Genomic DNA, 21,832 nt, shown 5'->3' with positions numbered 1-21,832 from the left:
TGTGTGTGTATATTGCCCTGTCTTTTGAAGTTGGTCCCTCTTCCTGGCTTTAGATCTAATCTCTGTTCCTGCTCTCCTAAGACCCCAATAAACTCTAGCTCCCCCATTCCATCAGCCAAGTGGTGTGGTAATAAAGTAATTGTGGACCCTCTTTGCTAGACTGTAAATCTGATGAGAGTCAGTGTTTTAGTAAACCAGTCTCCTTGATGTTAAGATTCTTAACAGAACACAAGGGTTAAACAGTGCTCCAGTTGGCTAACACAGTAAATTCTAACCAGTGATTCAGTGCACACATAGGGTGATATGTAACTACATAACATAAACTCAACTATGAGATTAAAATGTATAAACTTATGTATGCTATATAATAAAACCCTAACTAATTATATTCATTTCTATCTAAAAATGAAAATCACCCTAACAGTGGGTTGCTGTGCCATACAAGTGTTTGAAACTAGCAGCAGGTGGCACAAGCTAACAGAATGTCCTTCATCTGACAGTCATGCATGTGTTTCAGAAATTAAAGGATTAATCCCAAAAGCATTTGGCAGTGCATGTGTGAGGCTTGTCTTTGGCTTGTTGTGGGGTACATCTGCCCCCAAGTAACCAAAAAAAAAAGCAGCTGTGTCTTAGAATTAAAGCTCAAAATGTCAAATGTTATTTGATTAGTGACATGAAAAACTTTTTGTATTGTCTTTGGTCTCCAGTTCTTTGAAGGGAAGGAGTTGCGTCTCAAACAGGAGTACTTTGTTGTAGCTGCAACTCTTCAAGACATCCTTCGTCGATTCAAAGCCTCCAAGTTTGGCTCCACAGAGTTTGTGCGGATGGACCTTTCCACATTGCCAGACAAGGTAAGAGAACCATCATCCCACTGCATCGCATCAAATTATGCTATGTTAATGACAGATACCTTATCATTTTGTGCCACGTCTTTTTCTGATTTCTTCATCATTTTGTGCCACGTCTTTTTCTGATCTCTTCTTTGTTTGTTTTTGTTTTCTTTGGAGAGAGTGCCAACAGATTCTGATGACATTTTGTCCAAAATGTTCCCCTTTTCATTAGTCTTCCCAGGATGAATCATTTAGTACTTAAATATCTGAGGTGGGCATAGGCAGAAATACAGAGGGAAAACTGCAATGACTAGTTAACATGGATGGTAGTCTGCCATATTGGTAGTCTGCGAGTCTGACTCTGGTACCTGGTCTGCAGGTGGCCATCCAGCTGAATGACACTCACCCTGCTTTGGCCATCCCTGAGCTGATGAGGAATCTGGTGGACATTGAGAAACTCACCTGGGAGAAGGTATATGGCACTCCAGCCGTACAGTCGCACACAGACCTCACTATGCTTAAAACTAAACATAAGATTGTTTAAAGCGTTAGAAATCAGTGGTGGAATCAGGGGAGCTGCATTCGACAGTTCGCATTTTAGCTGGATTGTTCTGTGGTAACTTGTATAGCTATTCTGTCTCGCTGCATCATTTGACACAACAGGCAAAGTTTAACTAGTTGATATTAGATCAAGCAGGTGTGGTGGATACTTGCACTGCTTGTACTTACCTGAAAGGAAATTAATTGTATTATCAGAACTGCTACATACCAAACTCTGTGACGATAGCTGAGGATGGAAGCTACGTCTAGAAACCAGGCATGAGAGAGTGAGTAGTCAAAAGAATAACAAGGGTCTAAGAGGAAAGTAGGCAGTGAGAGGAGTGTGCATTTTGGTAGCTGATTGATTCTGTCTGACAATAGTAATACATTTAATTTATAGGGCGCCTTCTAAAAAAAAAACCCAAGCTTGCCTTGTAATCACAACAACAAAATAGAACTAAAATAATACAATACAATAATATAATACAACTTGCTCATATAGAATTATCATATTCACACTGTTAAAGTAAAAAGTACGGTATACATATAATATGGGATGTTTCTCACCAGCACTTCTGTCCTGTCTGTGTGCAGGCCTGGGACATTGTAGTTCGTACCTGTGCCTACACCAACCACACAGTCCTCCCTGAAGCTCTGGAGCGCTGGCCTGTCGACCTCTTCCACAATCTGCTGCCTCGGCACCTGGAGATCATCTACGAGATTAACCAAAGGCACCTGGAGGTATTGGGGGGTCATTTGGTCGCATGAGCTTCTGTGTGTAGTTGTAAGAGGTTTTGAGCAGACATCCTTTTCTGTCCAGCCTTAAGGGAGCACAGTAACATGCTGAGAAGCATGTTTGTTTGTCATTGCAGTAACGATGGTTAATTTCCAAATGGGCTTTCTACATTCTGACCACATGCAAAGTTTTCATTCTGTGGTAATATAAGGAAGAAACGTGCATGTGATTCTTATACTGTCCTGAATATAATATGAACAATCCCCTTACAGCAAACACTTGGTACACTTGAATAAGGGTTAATATATGAAATAAACCTTAACTGATTCTGTGTTTAACCATATAAAGTTACAACAGGAACTTCTGAGTAGTCTGTTCCTGATTCAGTGTACTACACCGTCTTTAACAAAACCAGGTGGTGTTTATGGCCAACAGATCATCTATGGACTTAGAGTTTAGCCACAGCAGCGATCCCTCCTCCTTCTGGAGTCTGTACCACACTACCACAGTGCTACCAGTCGCTGATAACTTAAGCCTCGGAGTGTGTTACTTCTGTAGCAAATGTCTTTGACGTGCCTACTTCACTTGACATTGCCGAATATATTGCAGCTGAATGAATGAACTGAATACATTTTTAATCACAATTTTTGCAAAGTCATAATGGAATTGGGATGGGTGTGGCATAAAACTACAGATAGTTGTCTCTCACCCCCACAGCGCATCGCTAAGCTTTACCCTGGAGACAGTGACCGTCTGCGCCGAATGTCCCTGATCGAGGAAGGGGATGTCAAGAAAATCAACATGGCTCACTTGTGCATCGTTGGATCTCATGCTGTCAACGGAGTGGCCCGCATCCACTCAGAAATCATCAAAAACACTGTGTAGGAAAACCAGTTCAGTTACATAACATAAACCTGCTGCTATGCTTTGTTTTGCAAGTAACAGCTTTCCAAGAACAAAGAAATCATACAAATCTTATTGTTCATTTGTCTGAAGGTTGTAGAATGTTAGCATTGCTAAAATAAGAATGTCCACCGCTAATACTTTAAAGATAAACCCCCAAATGCGTGTCTGATTGTGGCCTTTTCCTCCGCCAGGTTCAAGGATTTCTATGAAGTTGACCCTCAGAAGTTTCAGAACAAGACCAACGGCATCACACCCAGGCGTTGGCTGGTTATGTGCAACCCTGGCCTGGCCGAGGTCATCGCTGAGGTGGGTTTGTTCTTCTTTATACAGACTGAAATATGGAGTTGTGCGATGAGAGAAGTTATTTTGGGCATCCAGAGTCCTGGAAATAAGCCTCCCATTCTACCTCTGTAGACTCTAGGAACCACAAGTAGACTTGCACTCTGAGAGCAAAGTGCTCTGTTGGGAGGATAAAGCACTATGAGGTCTTTAAGATTCAGTGGAGCCTCTTCCCCTAAGTGGAAAATGAATCAGTTAATGCATCCTTAATATATTTGTGCGTATGCCATTAACAATGAGTTAAAGTTTACAATTTCCAGAAGCCTGCTGTTAAAGCTGAAAAGCTTACCGTCATATTCCCTACCAAACTCTCAGAACGAACATCATTTCCTAGGAACCAAAGGTAAAATAATGAATACTGGTGGGAAACCTGAACCCTTGTTGTGGAATAGATTCTTGTGTTTCTACTACGAACATTCGGTAGATTTTTTAAAAGGCAACTGTGAAATGGAATTTACAGTGGGGAAAATACTCCAGCTGTACTGCATACATTTTCACTGATATATGTTTTAATTGCAGAGGATTGGTGAGGATTACATCCGGGACTTGGACCAACTGAGGAAGCTTGTGAAGTTTGTGAATGATGACGCCTTCATTCGGGATGTTGCCAAAATCAAACAAGTAGGAACTTAAAATGCACAAAGCAAGACGACGATTTATTAGGTCTCTTCTGTTCGATCTTAATCCCATTGCTTTGCTTGATCTCAACTTTAAGGAGAACAAGCTGAAGTTTGCCGCCCATCTTGAAGAACAATACAAGGTGAAGATCAACCCCAACTCCATGTTTGATGTCCAAGTGAAGAGGATCCATGAGTACAAAAGACAGTTGCTCAACTGCCTGCACATCATCACACTGTACAACCGTGGGTGCCCCTTTTACTGACAGCTTTTCAGCAAACACATGGATTCTAAGCTAACACCGGGTTTTGTTTTCTTTAAAGGCATCAAAAAGGAGCCCAACAAGTCATGGATACCCAGGACAATCATGATTGGAGGAAAGGTGAGCAGCATGCTACAGAGTTTGTAAGTATTCTAGAGTGACATGCTAATGGAACACTGGCACTTTGCTACAGCATATTTAGTATTACCTATGCTTGACTGCTGTCCTTCCTTATAGAATTAAAGGAATCATTAATGATATTGGAAAACTTCTCTGAGAGTGTGATGATAAATCTTATGAAGTTAGCATGAGGTTAGCCTAGCATATCATAAAGTGTGGAAGCAATGGGAAACCGCACCCTGGCCAAAGTTAAGGGGGAGTCGTGTGTTAAAACTAGTTCCTGGCAAACATGGAAATGGTTCCATCACTCTTTCTGGTGCAGTGACTGTGTGCAGCCTCACAGTCTTAATACTGTCGCAGTGAGGGTGTCATGTTCAATACCATTTTGCCTGTACAAAGACCTGTATTCATCAGCTGAATCCAGTAGCCTGGAATGTAGCCAGAGACACTGCACTGATTTCTGGGAGGATGGATTAAGTATGGTTTCAGGGGGTCTATGTCCCGATGAACAACAGACTGTAATCTTTCCAAATTTGTTTGTATATGAAAGAAGTGATATTTAGGGGTGGTGTTCGGTGTATTTTTGAACTTCAGACAGAGCCCTGTTAGCGATTTCATTTCCACTCTTTATGCTAAGCTAAGCTAAATGCTGCTCAGAAAGAAAGCAGCTAACCATATGTACATACCCAAAATGGACTTTAAAAAAGGTCCCATTTTTTTCCTAATCCCCACTTTGACAGTTTGCATAAGATTGTTTTCCACACAGAGTTTACTGTTCATTTCTTTTCCCACATTCTGAAAACATTCATTGTAAATAGGCTGGGCTGGGGCGTCTCAGTTTGTTTGGTGTTTCTCAGCATGATACTCCTCTGTGTTTCCAGGCAGCTCCAGGTTACCACACAGCCAAGATGATCATCAAGCTGATCACATCAATTGGAGACATTGTCAATAATGACCCAGTGGTGGGAGATCGCCTCAAGGTCCTCTTCCTAGAGAACTATCGTGTCACTCTGGCTGAGAAGGGTAATGGATACAGTTGTTGACTTTATATTTTTACGGTTTAGGTTTGTCTGCATGCTATCATGATTATTATTTTTCTACCCGTCTCCTTTGTGCAGTCATCCCTGCTGCTGACCTGTCCGAACAGATCTCCACAGCAGGCACTGAGGCCTCTGGCACCGGGAACATGAAGTTCATGCTGAACGGTGCCCTCACCATCGGCACCATGGACGGAGCCAATGTGGAAATGGCAGAGGAGGCTGGAGAGGGGAACCTCTTCATCTTTGGCATGAGGGTGCATGATGTGGAAGCTCTAGACAAGAAGGGGTGAGCCTCATAACAATACAAACAGACCGATATTAAACACATCCTGAAATAATGGAAGAGTGAGACGCTAGAACATGGGGCTGACAATGAGGAACACAGTATAGCACAGAGTCATGAGGCCAGTAAACTGTAATGTGAGAGATGCAGTAATACCTAGCTTAAATATACTAACAGTAGCCACCTTTATCTGTTTGTCATAGAAGTAAGGCTATAATAGTGGTCACTTGAACAAGGATGTGATTCATGTTGTTAAAGGAACATTGTGTTGAGAAGGGTGATATCAGTTTAACACAAAAGTGGTAGTAACATATAACAATTTGCACTTAATGCAAGATGAAACCTATGACCTGGTCGTGAGTGTCCCCTGACTTCAGTCCAGTAGAACAGCTTTAGAATAATAAAAGCAGTAAAAACCCCTCCAGCAAAGAACAGCTGGAGGATCCTGTCAGTCATCAGAAATAGAGGAGGGCATATAAAAATAAAGAAATAAAAGAACTGAATCTCACTAATGAAGCCTGTACTTGGTTGACTACATATGGATCTTTCATTAGAGTTTAATTATAAATCGTTTGGTTTTTAAATGAACTCTCTTTTTCTTTGACTATAAACAAAATTATTTTAAATTGACAGGATTTGTAGTTACCTGACTATGTAAAGTGGCCTGAGATGATTTTTGTTGTGATTTGGTGCTATATACAAATAAAACTGGCGTTTCTCAGCATGATGCTCCTCAGTGTTTCCAGACATTTTAATGATACTGACTGGAGGTATACTCAAACTGTCATTTCTATTAGCTTTAAATTTTAAAGTTCTATTGTAGAAGAATTCTTTTCTCAGGACAAAGGTACTATGCACGTAGTGACACAGTACGCATCTTCTCTCCACAGCTATGATGCCATATCCTACTACAACCGTATACCTGAGCTGAAGAAGGCCATGGACCAGATATCAGGAGGCTTCTTCAGCCCCAGCCAGCCTGACCTCTTCAAAGACCTTGTCAACTTGCTGATGCACCATGACAGGTTGGAGCACACCACTGCTGATGCTGAGGAAAAAGTTGTTTTGTTTGTTTTTATTTCCACACACACATGCAGTGTTTATCTCTATAATTTACTGTCAGGGGCAGATGTAAAATCTTGCAAGGGGTGTCCAGGCTGGACCACACATTCGGAGAGGGGTGGCACATTTGAAATACATGTTCTAGTTCTATGAAATGACAAACCATACCTTTTTAAAGTTATTTTTCAGGCTTTTTATTAATCAGTCAGTTGCAGAGCGGCAGACAGGAGACCTCTGACAGAGCTGTTAGTGGTTGGGAGTTGAACCGCTGACATTGTAAGCCCTGAAGGGATATATGGTGCAACGTGTCATAACCATTTGGCTATGGCGTACCCCCAAACCATAGATTATTAGGAATCAAATTGTTTATTTAATGTAAAAATGAGGCACACCGTGCTTTGTTTAGCTAACATTGGCTGTGTTCCTTATTTACTCCCAGCCGGGGACATCGCTGCTGCACAGTGGTGTCCCTCCCCCCTCCCGCTCCCCGCTCCCCCGATTGAAAATACAATTATTTTGACCAATATCAATTATAAAGCACCAGAAAAATGTTAGTTTTTAGGCAACAATTTCTCATTTCTCAGTCATTAATACTGACAAACAACACAGTTCAACACTGGGAGGACTGGCACCCGGGGTAGCCAGTCAAATTCTGGAGGTGGCCAGTGCAACAACTGGCCGCCCTCTTGGCTCCGCCCATGTTTGCTGTCAAATGAGTGTCCTCAAACCTACTCCAAATCAGAGTTAGACTTCTGTAGTTACGTGATGTAAAGCAAGTCATTATCATCATTACCTAAATTCAGCCTGGTGGCTCTTGGTAAATGTAGAGCTGGTATAAAACTGACTTTGATCATGTTAGTAATTAGTTCTCAGTATTAGAATGTGTTTGTTTTAACTGTATGTTTGTGCTGCAGGTTCAAGGTGTTTGCAGACTATGAAGACTACATCAAATGCCAAGACAAAGTCAGTGCACTCTATAAGGTCAGTATGTTAGCAAGAGGAAATCAGGAGAGCTAAAACCACAATCTGTAAAGCGGTCTAACACAGCGTGGCAGATCTTGGAGATCATGAAGTACTTTGTTTAAGCCCATTCTTGTTTTCCAATGTGACTTCCCTGTATTGACAGAACCCCAAAGAGTGGACCAAGAAGGTCATCCATAACATTGCCGGCTGTGGTAAATTCTCCAGTGACCGCACCATTTCCCAGTATGCCAAGGAGATCTGGGGAATGGAACCCAATCTGGGGAAGATCGCTGCTCCTGATCATCTTCACTAAATGACGACATCTGCTTCTTCCACCTCACTATAGCTCACCATGTGGTCCAAACATGACAGATAAACCCTCTAGCTTTTTCACTGTATACTGTGGCATTATCTCTTTACATGATTGATTCCTATATGACTTCTCTTACTTCCAGTTAATCTTGCATGTATTGAAGTAGGCAAAGCATATTCTCACTGTTGGGTGAAGACTGCCATGTGAGACTGTCAGCAGCTGAGAAGGAGCTAGATTTCACCTTAGAATCATGAAATTCTTTAGCTGGAGTGAAAACCTTAATGATGCACTTCCTTATTTTGTCATAGTACTTAGTAGTCCCCCTGTTTTCCAAGATGTTTGGAAATTCAAGTTAAAAAGAACTGAGTGCTATAACAAAATCAGGGATTGTATCTTAACCAAACTTGTACTTTGGACCTGAACTAACTACATTCCTCTCTAGTTCCGAGGGCGAATGGCTACCAAAACCTAACAAAAATGCCATTTAACCTCAGCACTGTTTTGATTCTAAACCAACCAGTGTCTTGGATGGAAGAGAGAAGGGACCCAGTGGTTAATGTGCACCATTCTGATTGGATGGTGTTAGAGAGAAGCAATGTCTCCATGTTCACAGCAAAAAAATGCTCATAATAAAAGCCTCCAACTGGTCTGTCGGTGTTTTTCTAGTGTTTGCTGAATGTATCCATTTGTGTGTTTATCAGTAATAGTCAGGGGAGTCCATCAGTTTATCTTTGATCTCAGCATGTTTGTGTATGTCTCATTCTCTGCCTCAAACCTAAATGACTGAGTTTATCTTTGGAAGATGAGTGTAGTTGTGTGTGTTAACATAGAGTTCATGACACTGGATATTGGCTTGATCAGTGTACTGTAACAACAAACTGATTGCTGTGGTGCTTCACTAGGAACTGTCCACGATAATGAACCTAACATTTTCACTGTCGGTGCATTCCTTTTTTTTTTTAAATCAATAAACAAAGCTGTAATCAACCTTTCAGACATGTCACTGCGTGCACAGAAATAATAGCGTAAATAAATAACCCTGCTGACTTGGAGTGGAAGTTCCATCTTTGTTTAGTTTGAGCTTGAGGTGCCTGTGGTATGATTTTCTGACTTATCTAGTCTTATAATGATGAACTATTGTCAGAAAATGAGGTGTACCTATGTTGTTGTTGTACATCTATGCAGAAGCAATTCGGCTTAGTGCAGCAGCAGGAAGTAAAATATATCCACAAAACTGTGTGCAGTCAAAAATTCTGCTTTTATAATGGCACTGGTGGATGTCAAGCAAGCCCACATGAGACTATGACCAAGAAAAGAGTGTTTACAAGACATGTATAAACCGAGACGTGTACTGGAACATGAAACGCATATTGTTTATCTATCATCAGTGGCTGACGGATTATTTCCAAGAAAGCAGTGAGGGAACAAATACACATACTGCTCTACTACAGAGAGTTAATAATGAAATCTTTACTTCCCCAGAACGTCTTTGTGATTATTACCACTAGAACGTGCTACAGAGCTTCTACTGCCGCTTCGGAAATGTTTCATATCATACAAGGAATAACAACTAAAGATGGAAACATTAAATGATCATGACTGTTTACTGTATATGTAAGAAGTATTTATTTTATATTCTTTACCAGGACAAATCATGCTGACTCCAAAGGTCTCCCTCACTTTGAAGCCAATGTAGTTACTGTATGGAGACAGCAGTACTCCTATGAGGGACTACTACTTCCCTGGTTCGCTTAGTGTCATTTAGCATGTGGTACTTTGATTAAACACAAACGTGAATAGAAATGTGTATCGTGAACAAAATATCACCAGAAAGGATCTGAATTGTCAAGATTTTCTAAAGATGGATAATTAATGTAGCATCTACTTTTGAAGTGATTTTAGGTGACATGCTTTATGGATACATGTCCCAAGTCATATTCATCAGCTTCAGAACTGTACAGTATATGGACTATAGAGCCCATAGAGCTGATGGTTTTCAATGTCAAACAAAGATGTTTACATTTTAGTGATATGCATACATATGCCTAACATTGTTTGTAGCGGATGTATCTGCAGTAACACAAGCAAATTATACAGAGGAATGTTTTTTACCCAGTAATATCAATATATTACTAATGTTCCGGTCACTATCGCATCATGTTCAGTGTTACATACTTGACACATAATCGTGAGTTGTATGTGAAAGGAGAAATTTCATCTTACGCTTTGACAGTTGGACAAACTCCCCACTCTTCTAGTTGTGTCGATGGCGTAAATTTTAACAGCTTCTCATTAAAGTGCTACATGGACTGTAGTGTTATGTTCAACATAAACTGTACCAGCAGGGAGAAAACACTCCCAGACAATTTTTTACTTGATTTCTCAGAATTTGCACTAAATCTTAGTTAATGCAGCTTTAATATTTGACACCTGCTTCTAACATATAGTGGGCATCTCCTCCATTCATTCATTACATTAGGGTGCTTTTGCTTCATTCTATATATCCTCTTTGTAGATACATTATGTAATCATGTGCATATGGACATACAGCATGCATTAATTAATCTAAATGCCTCTTTTTTCACTGAGGCCTGTTTGTATTTCATTGATCATGGAATAATAATTTATTTGAATTTAATTCTGCAGAGAATGAATACAACTGTAGTTCATCGTTACCCAGCTGCACATTACCATCTTACTGCCAACTTCAGTTTAATAAAGGTACGCAATAATGTATCTTTGAACCTTTGGCGATTGTATTTATCATAATTACAACTCTAAGATTGTTACTTGTTATCATATCATACTGAATAAGTTTGTGATCTCTTACTTTTTGTTCTCTGAGAAGACTGCCCAGTTCAGGAGCATTCAGACAAACATAGCTGCCATGGCCAGTATCATCCCACTGAGAGGATAGACCTCCAAATGCTGGACCTGCTGACTGCGCCACATAAAGACTACCATCTGATCAAAACAGAAGATCCCAGCAGGAACATGTCTCCTACTGCTCTGCTGCTGGAATCAGGAGGGAGCAGAGGTAAGAGGACTATATTTAAAGCATATTTTTAAGACTGTGTTTTAAATTAAAATGAGTTGATACTGTGTCGACATCTGTCAGCAGGTGAGTTAATGCCTTGCACAAAATACATAATTTTAATGGTAATGTTATCATGTGATGCGGAGGAACAGAACTGTCAGTTGTATGATATGTGGAATATGACATTACTAGTGAGTGAAAATTGTAATATTTATTTGCATGATAATTATTAATTACTTTTTACTTCTTTTCAGGAAACCTGGCTCACTTCCCCAGTCTGAGAGAGGTAAACCTGGTACAACAGAAACTGTCTGAATATGCAACACTTGTCAGCAACCTAGACCTGGAGTTTGAAATGCGCTTTCAGGACTTCAGGAAGAATTCAGGTGACATGGAGCTGTTTTCCCAACCCTTCAGCACAAGAGGCCCTCAGTCCAGTAACGCATTTTCATTTTGGTCCTCCGAAGGGAAAAGTTTGGGCACTCCTATCTTAACCCAATGTATTGTTTTCACTGGGTTGGAAAACTATACAGACTTTTTAGTTTATAGTTTATTTGCTGACAAATACAACACATGCAAGAAAGGATATCACTTCTAGGTTTATTTATGTTGTTTCTCATTATGCTTTAAATTCACTTGGCAAAAAGTGAATTCAAACTGTGTGAAAAACATAATTCTATTAGGTGACCAAGAATTAATCTGATATTCTGAAGAAAAGCGATGTTCTTCAATTTCCCTGTCTTGACATGTACAGTTCAAAACTAAATTTCAGTTCGGGAAACATCCAACAAAGACAACATAAATATACAAAGACAAAGCAAAACAAATATATATATATATACCATCAAAGTGGTTTAATGTCTCCGGTATCTGATTTACAGCTTGCCTGCTTTATACATATACAAGAAATATAAGTCCTGCTTTATAGCAGAAATTATAAAGTTATCTGAGGGTGATAGTGTGTATGTAAATTTGCACATGCGCACGTCACTGGGACTTCTGCTTCTCCCATTGTTCTGGGGTGAGGGTCTTCTGTTCGAAAGCATGGATCTCTTTCAGCTCCTCAGCTAGGCACGTATTCACCATCCTGATGACACATAACACCAGGTTGGGAGTTTATATATGTACAGTTGTAACAGTAGGCATGTTTTATATTGAAACAATATCGCCCTCATGTGGTAATGCTCATGTATGACTTTTGCAACTTTTCAGAAATAAAACAGATCACTGCTGCCTTTATCTGTCCGTTAAAGTGAAGTTTGTCATTCAGACACATGTGTGTGCTAAATAAATGTCCCTTACAACTAGAGCTGTGTATTGGCAAGAAACTGGCAAAATGAAACGTATCATGATACAGGGGTTACCATTCGATATATCATAATACTGTAAACAAGGTGATATATTGTGATTTATAAAATATAACCTTATTAAAATGGTCATAAAATAAGCAACAAACCACCACATGCATAAAATCTCCTGTAAATAAAGGAATCTGCATTTGCATTCGTCACAGTCCCTGTAACATCCAACAGCATAGCACTACTTGGCATATAAACTATTAATTAAGAATCGATACTGTAATTTTGAGAATCGATGCAGTATCGCAAAGTGTAATATCGTGAAAGAGAACAGAGGTACTGCTAGAGACCAGAGCTGAATTAAGAAAGTGCTGTGTTCTCTCACAGACTGCATTATGGATGAATTTTAAAAACTTCTTTTGCATTTGCCTTAATCAGTAACAGTAATGAGCAGAAATACACTGATGCCATCCACTGGTTTGGTAGTGGCACCAGAACCTACCATATTAAGTAAATTTGGCATCGGCCATGACCTGATTGATCCACATTAAAACTGTTTCTTCCTCAGGGTAGCTATACAGTTTGGTTTTTATGCTGTCACTTACAGTCATTAAGCAACTGTGGACTGAATGTCAGGTTTCAGTCTTACAGCAATCCCTGTTGCTGTATTGCCTTACATCAAATGACCTTAAGGCAGCATGGTATACAGGCCCATCAGAGTTGGTATCAGGAGTGCTTCTCACAATGAAACCACTGAATTTTCAAACAAGTTTGTACTTTATTAAGCATTTTTTTCTTAATAATTGTCCTATTTTGTAAAGTCTGACAAGGCACTGGTACAGCCTAGTATATTGGATGAGTTAGAAAAAGTTACTAGGTTCAGCCTGGCCAGACTTTTGAAATAAACTGACACAAAGATTTGAGCACAAATACCTGTGTCTTTGTAACAGTGGTTTGCCCTCAAACTGGGATGATACCACCAGGACTTTGAAACTGGCAGCACATCTGTTAGGTGATGTATCTTCCACATCCTGGAAAAAACCAAATAATAATTAGGTGCCTAGATGAATGGAGTACTTTATTAATTCCCACAGGGGAATTGAATTGTTACTGCAGCAAACTGACATAAGTAGAACACCGGGGATGGATTAATATACCACCAAGGCAAGGTACTGTATGTTTCACTGTTAGCCTAAGTATGCCCGTGGGAGGCAGTAGAGGCAATTACCTGTGTGCCGAATGGCTCTAATTCTGAGATGTTTATAAAACCTCTAAATGACTTTTGTAGCACTTTTGCAGCTTAACAGCGCAGTACTGAGTGCAGTTCGACGGTTATTTCTGCCATGGTGTAACGTTACGGTTTTCTGGTCACCACAGATGACATAACCTTAAGCTGTAACAACATTTTGTACTACTACTACTACTACTAATAATAATAATAATAATAAAACCTACCACATGCACTGCTCCGAGTTCCTTAATGAGTTTATCCCGGATGTGATCAACTGTTACAGCCATGTCACCAGCAGCTAGCTAATCTTTAAGTTTTTCAATCTAGTCAATTTACTATATAGTTGAGAGATAGACAGGCAGGCACCGGAAATGCTATAATGTTATTCAAGTTTAAAACTTATGTATCTCTTAAAAACACTACTACAGGAAGACTGTTAACTTCGTGTTATATTGTAATGTACCACCTTCTCGCTAATTTCATTCACAGTGGGATTGGTGTCACCGACAGCATAACCTGACGGTAAAAATGTCCTATTGTATTGCGTCAATGACTATCATGGCCAATCAGATGTAGTAAGTATATATTAATGTGCGGGCCTTATTTTTAAAAATAACGAATCATAGCTTTAGGTGTCCTTACAGAAAAACGAACTAAATTTTTTACAGTAATTAATGTACTTTCAAAATATGTTTAATTTTCACCCAATTTAAAATGTAACAGTATAAATTTGTTGTTATATATAATTTTATTATCCTTGCAGCTTCATAAATTAAGGATTTGTGAAACATATTTAATCAGGCAGCATTTTGGTCTACTACGACAAACTATTTACATGCGCGTACGTTCTTTTTTAAAGTCAGCTATAGCTCTCTGTGAAAATATTGGATGCCAATGCTTATGAGTTCGAGTAAATACTATACACAGTATTGTCATGCGAATTGGTTTATATTTTACAATGGTTTTATCTGTCGTCTTTTTGGTGACGCTGTATTAGTTAAGTCATGGTAACGTTACATTATCTTAGCCGTCTCGCAAGTAGTCATGGATGCTGGCGGTCGTTTAACAAGGAGGTCAATATAAACTCTGATAGCCTCTTCTACAATGGTAGTCGAGGTAGAAAGCTTCTTTGGCGTGTACATGCTGTACTGCATCAATCCTAAATTCAAAGGGCGTATCTACATTGGATTCACTGTGAACCCTGAGCGCCGCATCCGACAGCACAACGCTGGACGGGACAAAGGGGGAGCCAAGAGGACCAGCGGAAGAGGACCATGGTGACTGTTGTCTGCCTGCTGGACTATACTGCTTGATGAACAGTGTGAAAGCCACATAACTACTCCCCGAATAACATTGTGTTTCTGTGTTTTGTCCAGGGAGATGGTCCTCATTATACATGGGTTTCCCTCTGATATTGCTGCACTGAGGGTAAGTATATGTTTTTAAGTGAGTGTTAATTATATTTATCAGTCACTATGACCATTCAAATATGAAGAATCATCAGTATTTATCTGAAGCCCCTGAAACAGCATTTAGAATATCAAGGAGCGCTCCATCTTCAAGCCTGTTTCCACAGCCATAATTTTTACAGTCTAGGAACTTTCAGGAACTGAACCTGTGTTCAACAGATTCCCAACAGCAAAGACCCGGATAACTATTGAGTTAGTGGTGGTTGAGGGGATAAATGTGAGAAACTGTGGGGCCTTCCCTTTTTTGAGTTCTAAGGCATGTGATCCATATATAAAAGTAAATTCTAACTACCACCATGGTATTTCTGTGTCAGTTTGAGTGGGCATGGCAGCACCCTCACCTCTCCAGGAGACTGTCCCACATTTCACGGCGCTCCAAGAAAGAGTCCAGTCTGCAGTTCCACTGGCGCATTGTCTCCAACATGCTGCGGGTGGGACCCTGGAACAGACTGCCACTGACAGCCCGCTGGCTCAAACAGGATTACAGGATAGACTTTGATCCCAGTCTGCAGCCCCCCCTACACATCCCCATTGCTTTTGGCAGTGTGAGAGCCAAGAAGATGCTGCCGCTGCACTCTTCAGGAGGGGAGGAGGCCCCCTGCAGGTGATGGAGGAGACATCATGATTTGGGCCTACTTTGCTGCATCAGGGCCTGGCCAGCTTGCAATCACTGAGGGGAAGATCAATTTCCAAGCGTATCAAAAAATTCTTCAGGATAATGTGAGAATGTCTGTACATCAGCTGAAACTCTGTAGAAGTTGGGTGATGCAATCGGACAATGACCCAAAACACCGGAGCAAGTCCACAACAGAATGGCTTCAGAAAAACAAAATTCGCCTTTTGGAGTGGCCAAGTCAGAACCCAGACCACAACCCAATAGAGATGCTATGGAATGACTTGAAGAGAAGCATACACGGGAGACATCCAGAGAATATGATGGAGCTAAAGCAGTTGTGCCAGGAAGAATGGGCTAAAATTGTTTCTGCACGATGTGCAGGTCTGATCCACAGCTACAGGAAGCGCCTGGCTGAGGTTATTGCTGCCAAGGGGGGGGGGTCAACCAGTTATTAATTCCAGGGGTTCACTTACTTTTTCCACTACTATTTTGAATGTTGAATGAGTGTCTTCAATAAAGACATGAAAGATCAGTTTTTTTGTTATATTAGGCACATTATATTAGTCTGTACTCTTGACTTTGGTGAAGATCAGATCACATTTTATGACAAATTAATGCAGAAAACCATGAAATTCCAAAAAGGTTCACATACTTTTTCTTGCCACTGTATGTTTGTAAGTAATATGAAAGCGAGTATGAAAATGCTAAAATAGGTTTGAGATCATGTAGAAACAGGGAAATTCATAATTTATTTACATTCTATTATCAACCTCAGTCACAGTGGTACCAAACCTGACAATCTCAGACACATCTGGGAAACAGCACAGTGTCTGCATCCTACTGTTTACCAAGAAAAATCTCCAGCATGTAACTTAATTTTATTGTTAGTGGATGAATTTTTTGTTTGTTTTTATTTTTGCCTGCGGTTCACACTAGGGGGTAGGCCCAATCATCCCTTGGAGAAAATGAAATGTACACAGATCTTATAACAACAAAATACAATGCTACATAACTTCTGAACTGCTTGTCAGATGGTCAGATAAAGTTGGAAAACCAATTCCCCCCCAACACTTTTCTACCACTAGCCTACCAGGGAAGGCCCTTTTCTAAGGTTGGATATGGGACGTCTTTGTTCGATCACTTCTGTAAGTGTTCAAAACTAAAGATTTGACATTTACACCCACTTCATTGTGTGAGTATTCACCTGTATGGAGGTGAAAAAGAAGCTATGGATTGAACTTCTCTCTGCAGCTCTTTTCTCATTTTGTTGCGCAAAACGAGCGGTTCTTCTAACAGGAACATCTGAGTGTAACACTGACTGTCTTTCTTGAGAGACAGCTCTCGATTTTAATTTGTGAAATTCCAAATAACCTTCATTTCATCACAGTCAAATCCTGGCTGGCTGGTTGCGTGGTTGGCAAATCTTGGTCCGTTCTTTTCTTCAGGTATCAGATAAGCTGAGCTGTTTCCACCCATACTGTGCAATGAGCAGTCATGTGATCTGCCTCGCTAAACATTTTCTGAAGTCGGAGCCATCCCACCTCCTGCCTGTGGAAGGAGAATGTCCATCCTGTCATCGGTCAGTGCTGTGGGGGACCCTCATTCGTCATAAACATGGCTGCTTTGGCGACCTGGACGAGATAACAGCATCTGCATCCCAAGTAGGTTACTGGATAGTTTTGCCTGTGCATGTGTGCATATAGAGGATAGACAGATGTATCATTTTACTCCTCTATATTTTTGATTATTGGCAGGAAGCATCAGATATATATTTACACATTCTCACATCAACTGACAGCAAAGCAGTTCGCATGTATTATTACTGAATGCACTTATTAACTTGTCCTCTAATCCTCTGCAGAATCACTGGGCAGATGAACTGCAGATCTGAAAGGAAGGAGTCTGCAAAAGTGACTCTTTCTTAATGAACTGTGGTGCTGCATGATACTGTCAGGATTATGTGGATTATGTGTAATGAAACGTGCATTTTCAAACTGAGCACAAATGAACAGTAACTTCAACAAAGCTGTCCAGCAGAGATCTGTACAGGTCGCACATCTCTACTGCTCTACTTAACCTTGTCTGCTTAATTATATGTGTTTAATGTATTAAATATATGTGAAAACATCAATATTTTGATGCTAATACTTTTGTATTTAAGTAACATTTTGAATGCAGGACTTTTACTTGTAACAGAGTATTTTAGTGTTGCTACTTCTACTTAAGGATCTGAGTACTGCTTCCACCACTCTCATAGATACACACTAAACAGTACTCAGTCAAAACAAAGTCGCATTCACTGCAAATCCCATATTTATTTGTGCTCTGGTTGGGAATACTGCTGAAGTAGATTCAGATATTTTCTTAAAATATCCTTTTTTGTTATTTATTAGTTAAAAACACCAAAGTCCAATTTGTAGAAACATAAACCTCTGTCATTTTTAAATGTGATGACTGTTGATCAGACTAAAGATTGCAACAAAAGGTAGCACAGACATGTACAAAACACCTTCTTTTGGGCATATTTCTAGACAACTTGGGTCAGTAAAGCTGTTGGAACAAATACCACCCTTCATGGGTAGGACGGCTAACATGGAGCTTCTTCATGTCTTGATAGGCTCCATTGATTTGGCAGCTTGCATAAAATTCTAAACATTGCTTTTGATTGGTTCTTTTGATTGACTTTTTACCAGCTTTCATCTGCCAATCAAATCATTGCACTCTAAGCTCTATAAGTAACCTGAGTCTGCCATGTCTGTCTGCGACCAGCCAACAATGCCGTGGCTGAGGCCATGTCAATATTAGTCTATTAATTTTCACAGCAGTGTATAAAGTGTGTGTGTGTGTGTGTGACAGTCTTGTCATACAGTCTGACATGCTGGAACCACGCTCTTTAAACCCACTGTATTTGTCACAAACAAACAAAAAAAGCAAACCTCCTTTACATTTGTAAACCCACTGTATTTGTCACAAACAAAACAAAAAAAAAGCAAAACTCCTTTACATTTAACTTTATTATTTATAGTTGTTGTAGTTAGAAAGTAAACAAAGGTTATGCATTAATTTGATAGTGATCATCATTAGGAACAAGGTTTTTTAGAAAAATATTAATATGCACATGAGTTTATTAAGGTTGTGTTACAACTAAATTTGTTGTCTCTGTAGAGTTGCATTGTTTACCTACTGTAATGTTACTGAGTACATGTTAAAGCAAGACTGTACCCCTTTTAAAAGAAGAAATATGAAAACGCACCTTTAATCTCTTCAGTCGACCCAGAGGTTTTGCTGCTACAGTCACAGTCAGTCAGGAATGTCCAACTGCTTATGGCTTATTAGCTTTTGTTAGTAAAAGATGTTTATGTATAACTGACGTGACTGACCCGTTCACTGACCTAATGACTTTCCTCTACTTGTGCTCTCTCACACTGCATTTTCACAGTTAATATTAATAGCCTCCTGTGGCCACACCTCAGCTAACAGTGTACAGAGGCTTCAGTGTCTGTAAATATTTCTCCCTTGTAACAATTGTACATTTTGATTGATAAGAACAGACTATAATAAAGTTTGACATTAGAGAATGAGTACAATATATCTAATCAAAATGTATAGTTGTATGAAAAAACTGTGGACATTGTAATTGTAATTTTAAAAAATACTGTTATTTTTCCTTTCTTAAAGTTGCATCTATTGATTTTTTTTACCACTTGGGGGCAGCAGAACAAGCCGCAGAGACAGCACTGACATATTGTCTCCCTAAAAGTTGCTATGAAAAATGCTTAAACAAACATGAACTTATTTACACATTCAGGATACTGTGAGCAATATTAACACTGATTAGGAGTCTTGTTTTTATCTCCACCAACTCCTGAGGAAACTATGATTTAGCTGCTAAATGCTTCATCATATTAGCTCATTGCTTAACTTGTACAGTGTGTTCATCGCAGCTGTTCATTTGAAAACAGCTGTGACTTGAAATTGGTTGGACGAGAGCAAAGCTTGCAGGCTTGAAAACCAAAATGATAAGCTAAGACAGTTTATAAATCTCTATGGGTTCATCACTACAAGCAACACACTTCACATTACACATAGTCATTTGATCTGCTGTTAATATTAAAACAGTGATTAGTGCAGCTTTAACATTGTAGTATTTCTCCATGACTGTATATCACTTTCCTGCACTTGTCCTGACAGTCTCCTCAGTGCTGGACATGGAGGCTTGTATAGTTATCACCGGCTGACAGGGACAGAACACAAGGAAGGGACAAATTTATGACACGGAATGGTTGATTATTAGATTATTACCATAAAATTGTTAAATGACTGTCTAACCTTTAATTTGTGAATATTTTCTGTGCCACATACTGTTGGGCTGGCCCTGCTTTGAATATTTAACAGTCCCTCCATCTATTTCTTGTATATTGTCATGGTTATTAGTCATTAGTTATTAGAGAACCTTTATGATGGAGCCAGATCAATGTTCACCATCAACTCACCACTTTGGGAGATGGCACACAGCAGTTGAGGACCTTGCAGCAGAAGACAGCCAGAGTGACTGAGATAGCCAACAGGACAGCGTGGATAAGTAGAGCCCCAGCATAAAAGTGGGAATGTATTTTCTATAAGTGGGACAAAACTTGAAGTTATGTTTGAACTGAAAAAAGAAGAAAAAAATAAATAAATGAAAAGTGTGAAGAGAAGTGAAGTGTAGCACTGTAAGGTTCCTCAAAGCAGCAGCAGAATTTTAAAGCGCTTTTATCACTTTAACTGACATTGTATCTGCTTTTGCATGTCAGTTACATATTCATTAGGATTTCAGCTGCTTTCTTGTCATAATATCCAACTAACACTTCATTTCCTTTCATCTCTAACTCTCCAAGTCACACCTCCACTGCCTTCATATCTTACTCTACAACTCAAACGCCATCTGATTTCATCTCCCACTCTTTACCTCACCCTTCAACTGTTTTCATGTTGTACACTCACACTCCAACTCACATGTCAACTCTTTTCATATCATTTAAATGTGAACATTCTGTTTATTGCTATTACAATCTTGTTTTTGCAGCCTTGATCATCATTTCTATTAGTAAAGCATTTAAAATTCGAAATCTATGAGATAAGAAACACATACAACTGTTAGAATAGTATTATTCACTTACAATACAATGGACAAAACATTACAAAACTGCTAACAGCAAATCATAGTTTTTATGTGCCAGATTTTTAAATCTGTCAAATTGCTTGTGATACATTATAATCCAATACTACCTACAATGAAAATATTGCTCTTATAAAGAGGATATGCTTACTCACCTCAACTGTTTCGCACATGTGACCATCATCATAACTGCTGCTGTTATAGCTGCCATAGTCATAGTAGCAGTGAATGGAGGGTATCAGAGCCATGTTCATCAGAGCACAGATCATGTTGATCATGGATGCAACACATGCAATAATTTGCATCCCCAGACAGGCTTTTAGCTGAGACAGAAAGAGAAAAAAAAAACACAGGGACACAGAAATGTTTCTCTTTCAAATGACACTGGTCACGTTTAACTCAACAAGACTTTTACAGATCATGGACAATATAGTGAAAAAATGAAATGAAGATTACAAATGCAAATCATCCTCAAGTTGTACTAGGTATATGTCATGGCTGAATTAACATGTTAGATGCCCCGGTATTGTAAACACATGCCTCCCAGCATCACTCTCATCTGCTGCAACTGTGTAGTCACCACTTAAAGGAGCAGTACAGCTGAAACTGGCCACATATGAATAAGTCCATTAACAGGGTCACTTGTATAACAGCCAGCGCCTTTCACCCTTCCCCAGTGACTCATCTTACAGAGGAAGTGAGCCAGCGCCTTTCCCCCTTCCCCAGTGACTCATCTTACAGAGGAAGTGGCAGCGACTGAGCGTTGTTCTCTTTTTGTGGCAGGAATTGTCCAGTAGTACAATGTAGCTGTGAATTTCTTCTGGCAGACATTTTGTTATATTCTGGTCGCTTCTATTTGCTTTTCCAAAAGCAGAACTGGCCTAGCTCTCTCTCTCTGCCTCCTGTATAGATACTACTATTGGTCACCATGTTGTCACAGTCAGTTAACTCACTGTGGGCAGATGGAGGTTCTGCGCTGCTACAGCGACACTCCCAGCTACCACCACCTGT

The 21,832-nt window shown here is 39.7% G+C and overlaps 4 protein-coding genes across 4 annotated transcripts in view; 3 read left to right on the top strand and 1 right to left on the bottom strand.

The window, feature by feature from the left end:
* The window catches only part of LOC109957218 (glycogen phosphorylase, muscle form), a 16,208-nt gene extending 7,144 nt beyond the window's left edge, over positions 1 to 9,064 (top strand). Inside the window, exons 8-20 of the mRNA XM_020594924.1 lie at positions 708 to 851; positions 1,210 to 1,302; positions 1,965 to 2,111; positions 2,824 to 2,987; positions 3,204 to 3,318; positions 3,871 to 3,972; positions 4,067 to 4,214; positions 4,293 to 4,351; positions 5,233 to 5,374; positions 5,470 to 5,677; positions 6,565 to 6,699; positions 7,651 to 7,717; positions 7,863 to 9,064. Of these exons, the coding sequence (XP_020450580.1) occupies positions 708 to 851; positions 1,210 to 1,302; positions 1,965 to 2,111; positions 2,824 to 2,987; positions 3,204 to 3,318; positions 3,871 to 3,972; positions 4,067 to 4,214; positions 4,293 to 4,351; positions 5,233 to 5,374; positions 5,470 to 5,677; positions 6,565 to 6,699; positions 7,651 to 7,717; positions 7,863 to 8,012 (1,674 nt within the window). The 3' untranslated portion in view covers positions 8,013 to 9,064. The remainder of the gene's footprint in view (positions 1 to 707; positions 852 to 1,209; positions 1,303 to 1,964; positions 2,112 to 2,823; positions 2,988 to 3,203; positions 3,319 to 3,870; positions 3,973 to 4,066; positions 4,215 to 4,292; positions 4,352 to 5,232; positions 5,375 to 5,469; positions 5,678 to 6,564; positions 6,700 to 7,650; positions 7,718 to 7,862) is intronic.
* A 1,608-nt stretch (positions 9,065 to 10,672) lies between these two features.
* LOC109957189 (general transcription factor II-I repeat domain-containing protein 2-like) lies at positions 10,673 to 11,814 on the top strand. The gene is made up of 4 exons (XM_020594858.1): positions 10,673 to 10,733; positions 10,861 to 11,049; positions 11,304 to 11,486; positions 11,804 to 11,814. The coding sequence occupies exons 2-4, from the start codon at positions 10,938 to 10,940 to the stop codon at positions 11,812 to 11,814; spliced, it is 306 nt and encodes a 101-aa protein (XP_020450514.1). The 5' UTR covers positions 10,673 to 10,733; positions 10,861 to 10,937.
* Positions 11,815 to 11,888: 74 nt separating this feature from the next.
* On the bottom strand, positions 11,889 to 14,152 carry LOC109957252 (bolA-like protein 2). The gene is made up of 3 exons (XM_020594983.1): positions 13,803 to 14,152; positions 13,281 to 13,378; positions 11,889 to 12,136 (listed from the first exon to the last, which is right to left on the bottom strand). Exons 1-3 carry the CDS (start codon positions 13,863 to 13,865, stop codon positions 12,037 to 12,039), a joined length of 261 nt encoding a protein of 86 aa, XP_020450639.1. The 5' UTR covers positions 13,866 to 14,152; the 3' UTR covers positions 11,889 to 12,036.
* A 180-nt stretch (positions 14,153 to 14,332) lies between these two features.
* On the top strand, positions 14,333 to 18,581 carry slx1b (SLX1 homolog B, structure-specific endonuclease subunit). The gene is given in 5 exon segments (XM_020594985.1): positions 14,333 to 14,855; positions 14,955 to 15,006; positions 15,362 to 15,687; positions 17,093 to 17,324; positions 17,525 to 18,581. Coding segments are annotated over 5 exon segments (813 nt in total). The 5' UTR covers positions 14,333 to 14,682; the 3' UTR covers positions 17,555 to 18,581.
* Positions 18,582 to 21,832: the final 3,251 nt, after the last annotated feature.

The sequence above is a fragment of the Monopterus albus genome, unplaced genomic scaffold, assembly GCF_001952655.1.
Source record: "Monopterus albus unplaced genomic scaffold, M_albus_1.0 scaffold25.1, whole genome shotgun sequence".
Classification (NCBI taxonomy): Eukaryota; Metazoa; Chordata; class Actinopteri; order Synbranchiformes; family Synbranchidae; genus Monopterus; species Monopterus albus.
Note: the sequence above shows the minus strand (reverse complement) of the source record. Positions and strands in the feature narration are given on the sequence as shown.

Excerpts from the sequence above, each read along its gene's own strand:
- LOC109957189 (XM_020594858.1), top strand. The coding sequence starts at position 10,938 with ATGCTGGACCTGCTGACTGCGCCACATAAAGACTACCATCTGATCAAA. Across the intron at positions 11,050-11,303 it reads GGAATCAGGAGGGAGCAGAG|GAAACCTGGCTCACTTCCCC; the intron begins GTAAGAGGACTA and ends ACTTCTTTTCAG.
- LOC109957252 (XM_020594983.1), bottom strand. The coding sequence starts at position 13,865 with ATGGCTGTAACAGTTGATCACATCCGGGATAAACTCATTAAGGAACTC. Across the intron at positions 13,379-13,802 it reads AACTCGGAGCAGTGCATGTG|GATGTGGAAGATACATCACC; the intron begins GTAGGTTTTATT and ends GGTTTTTTCCAG. Across the intron at positions 12,137-13,280 it reads CCACTGTTACAAAGACACAG|GATGGTGAATACGTGCCTAG; the intron begins GTATTTGTGCTC and ends ATGTGTCATCAG.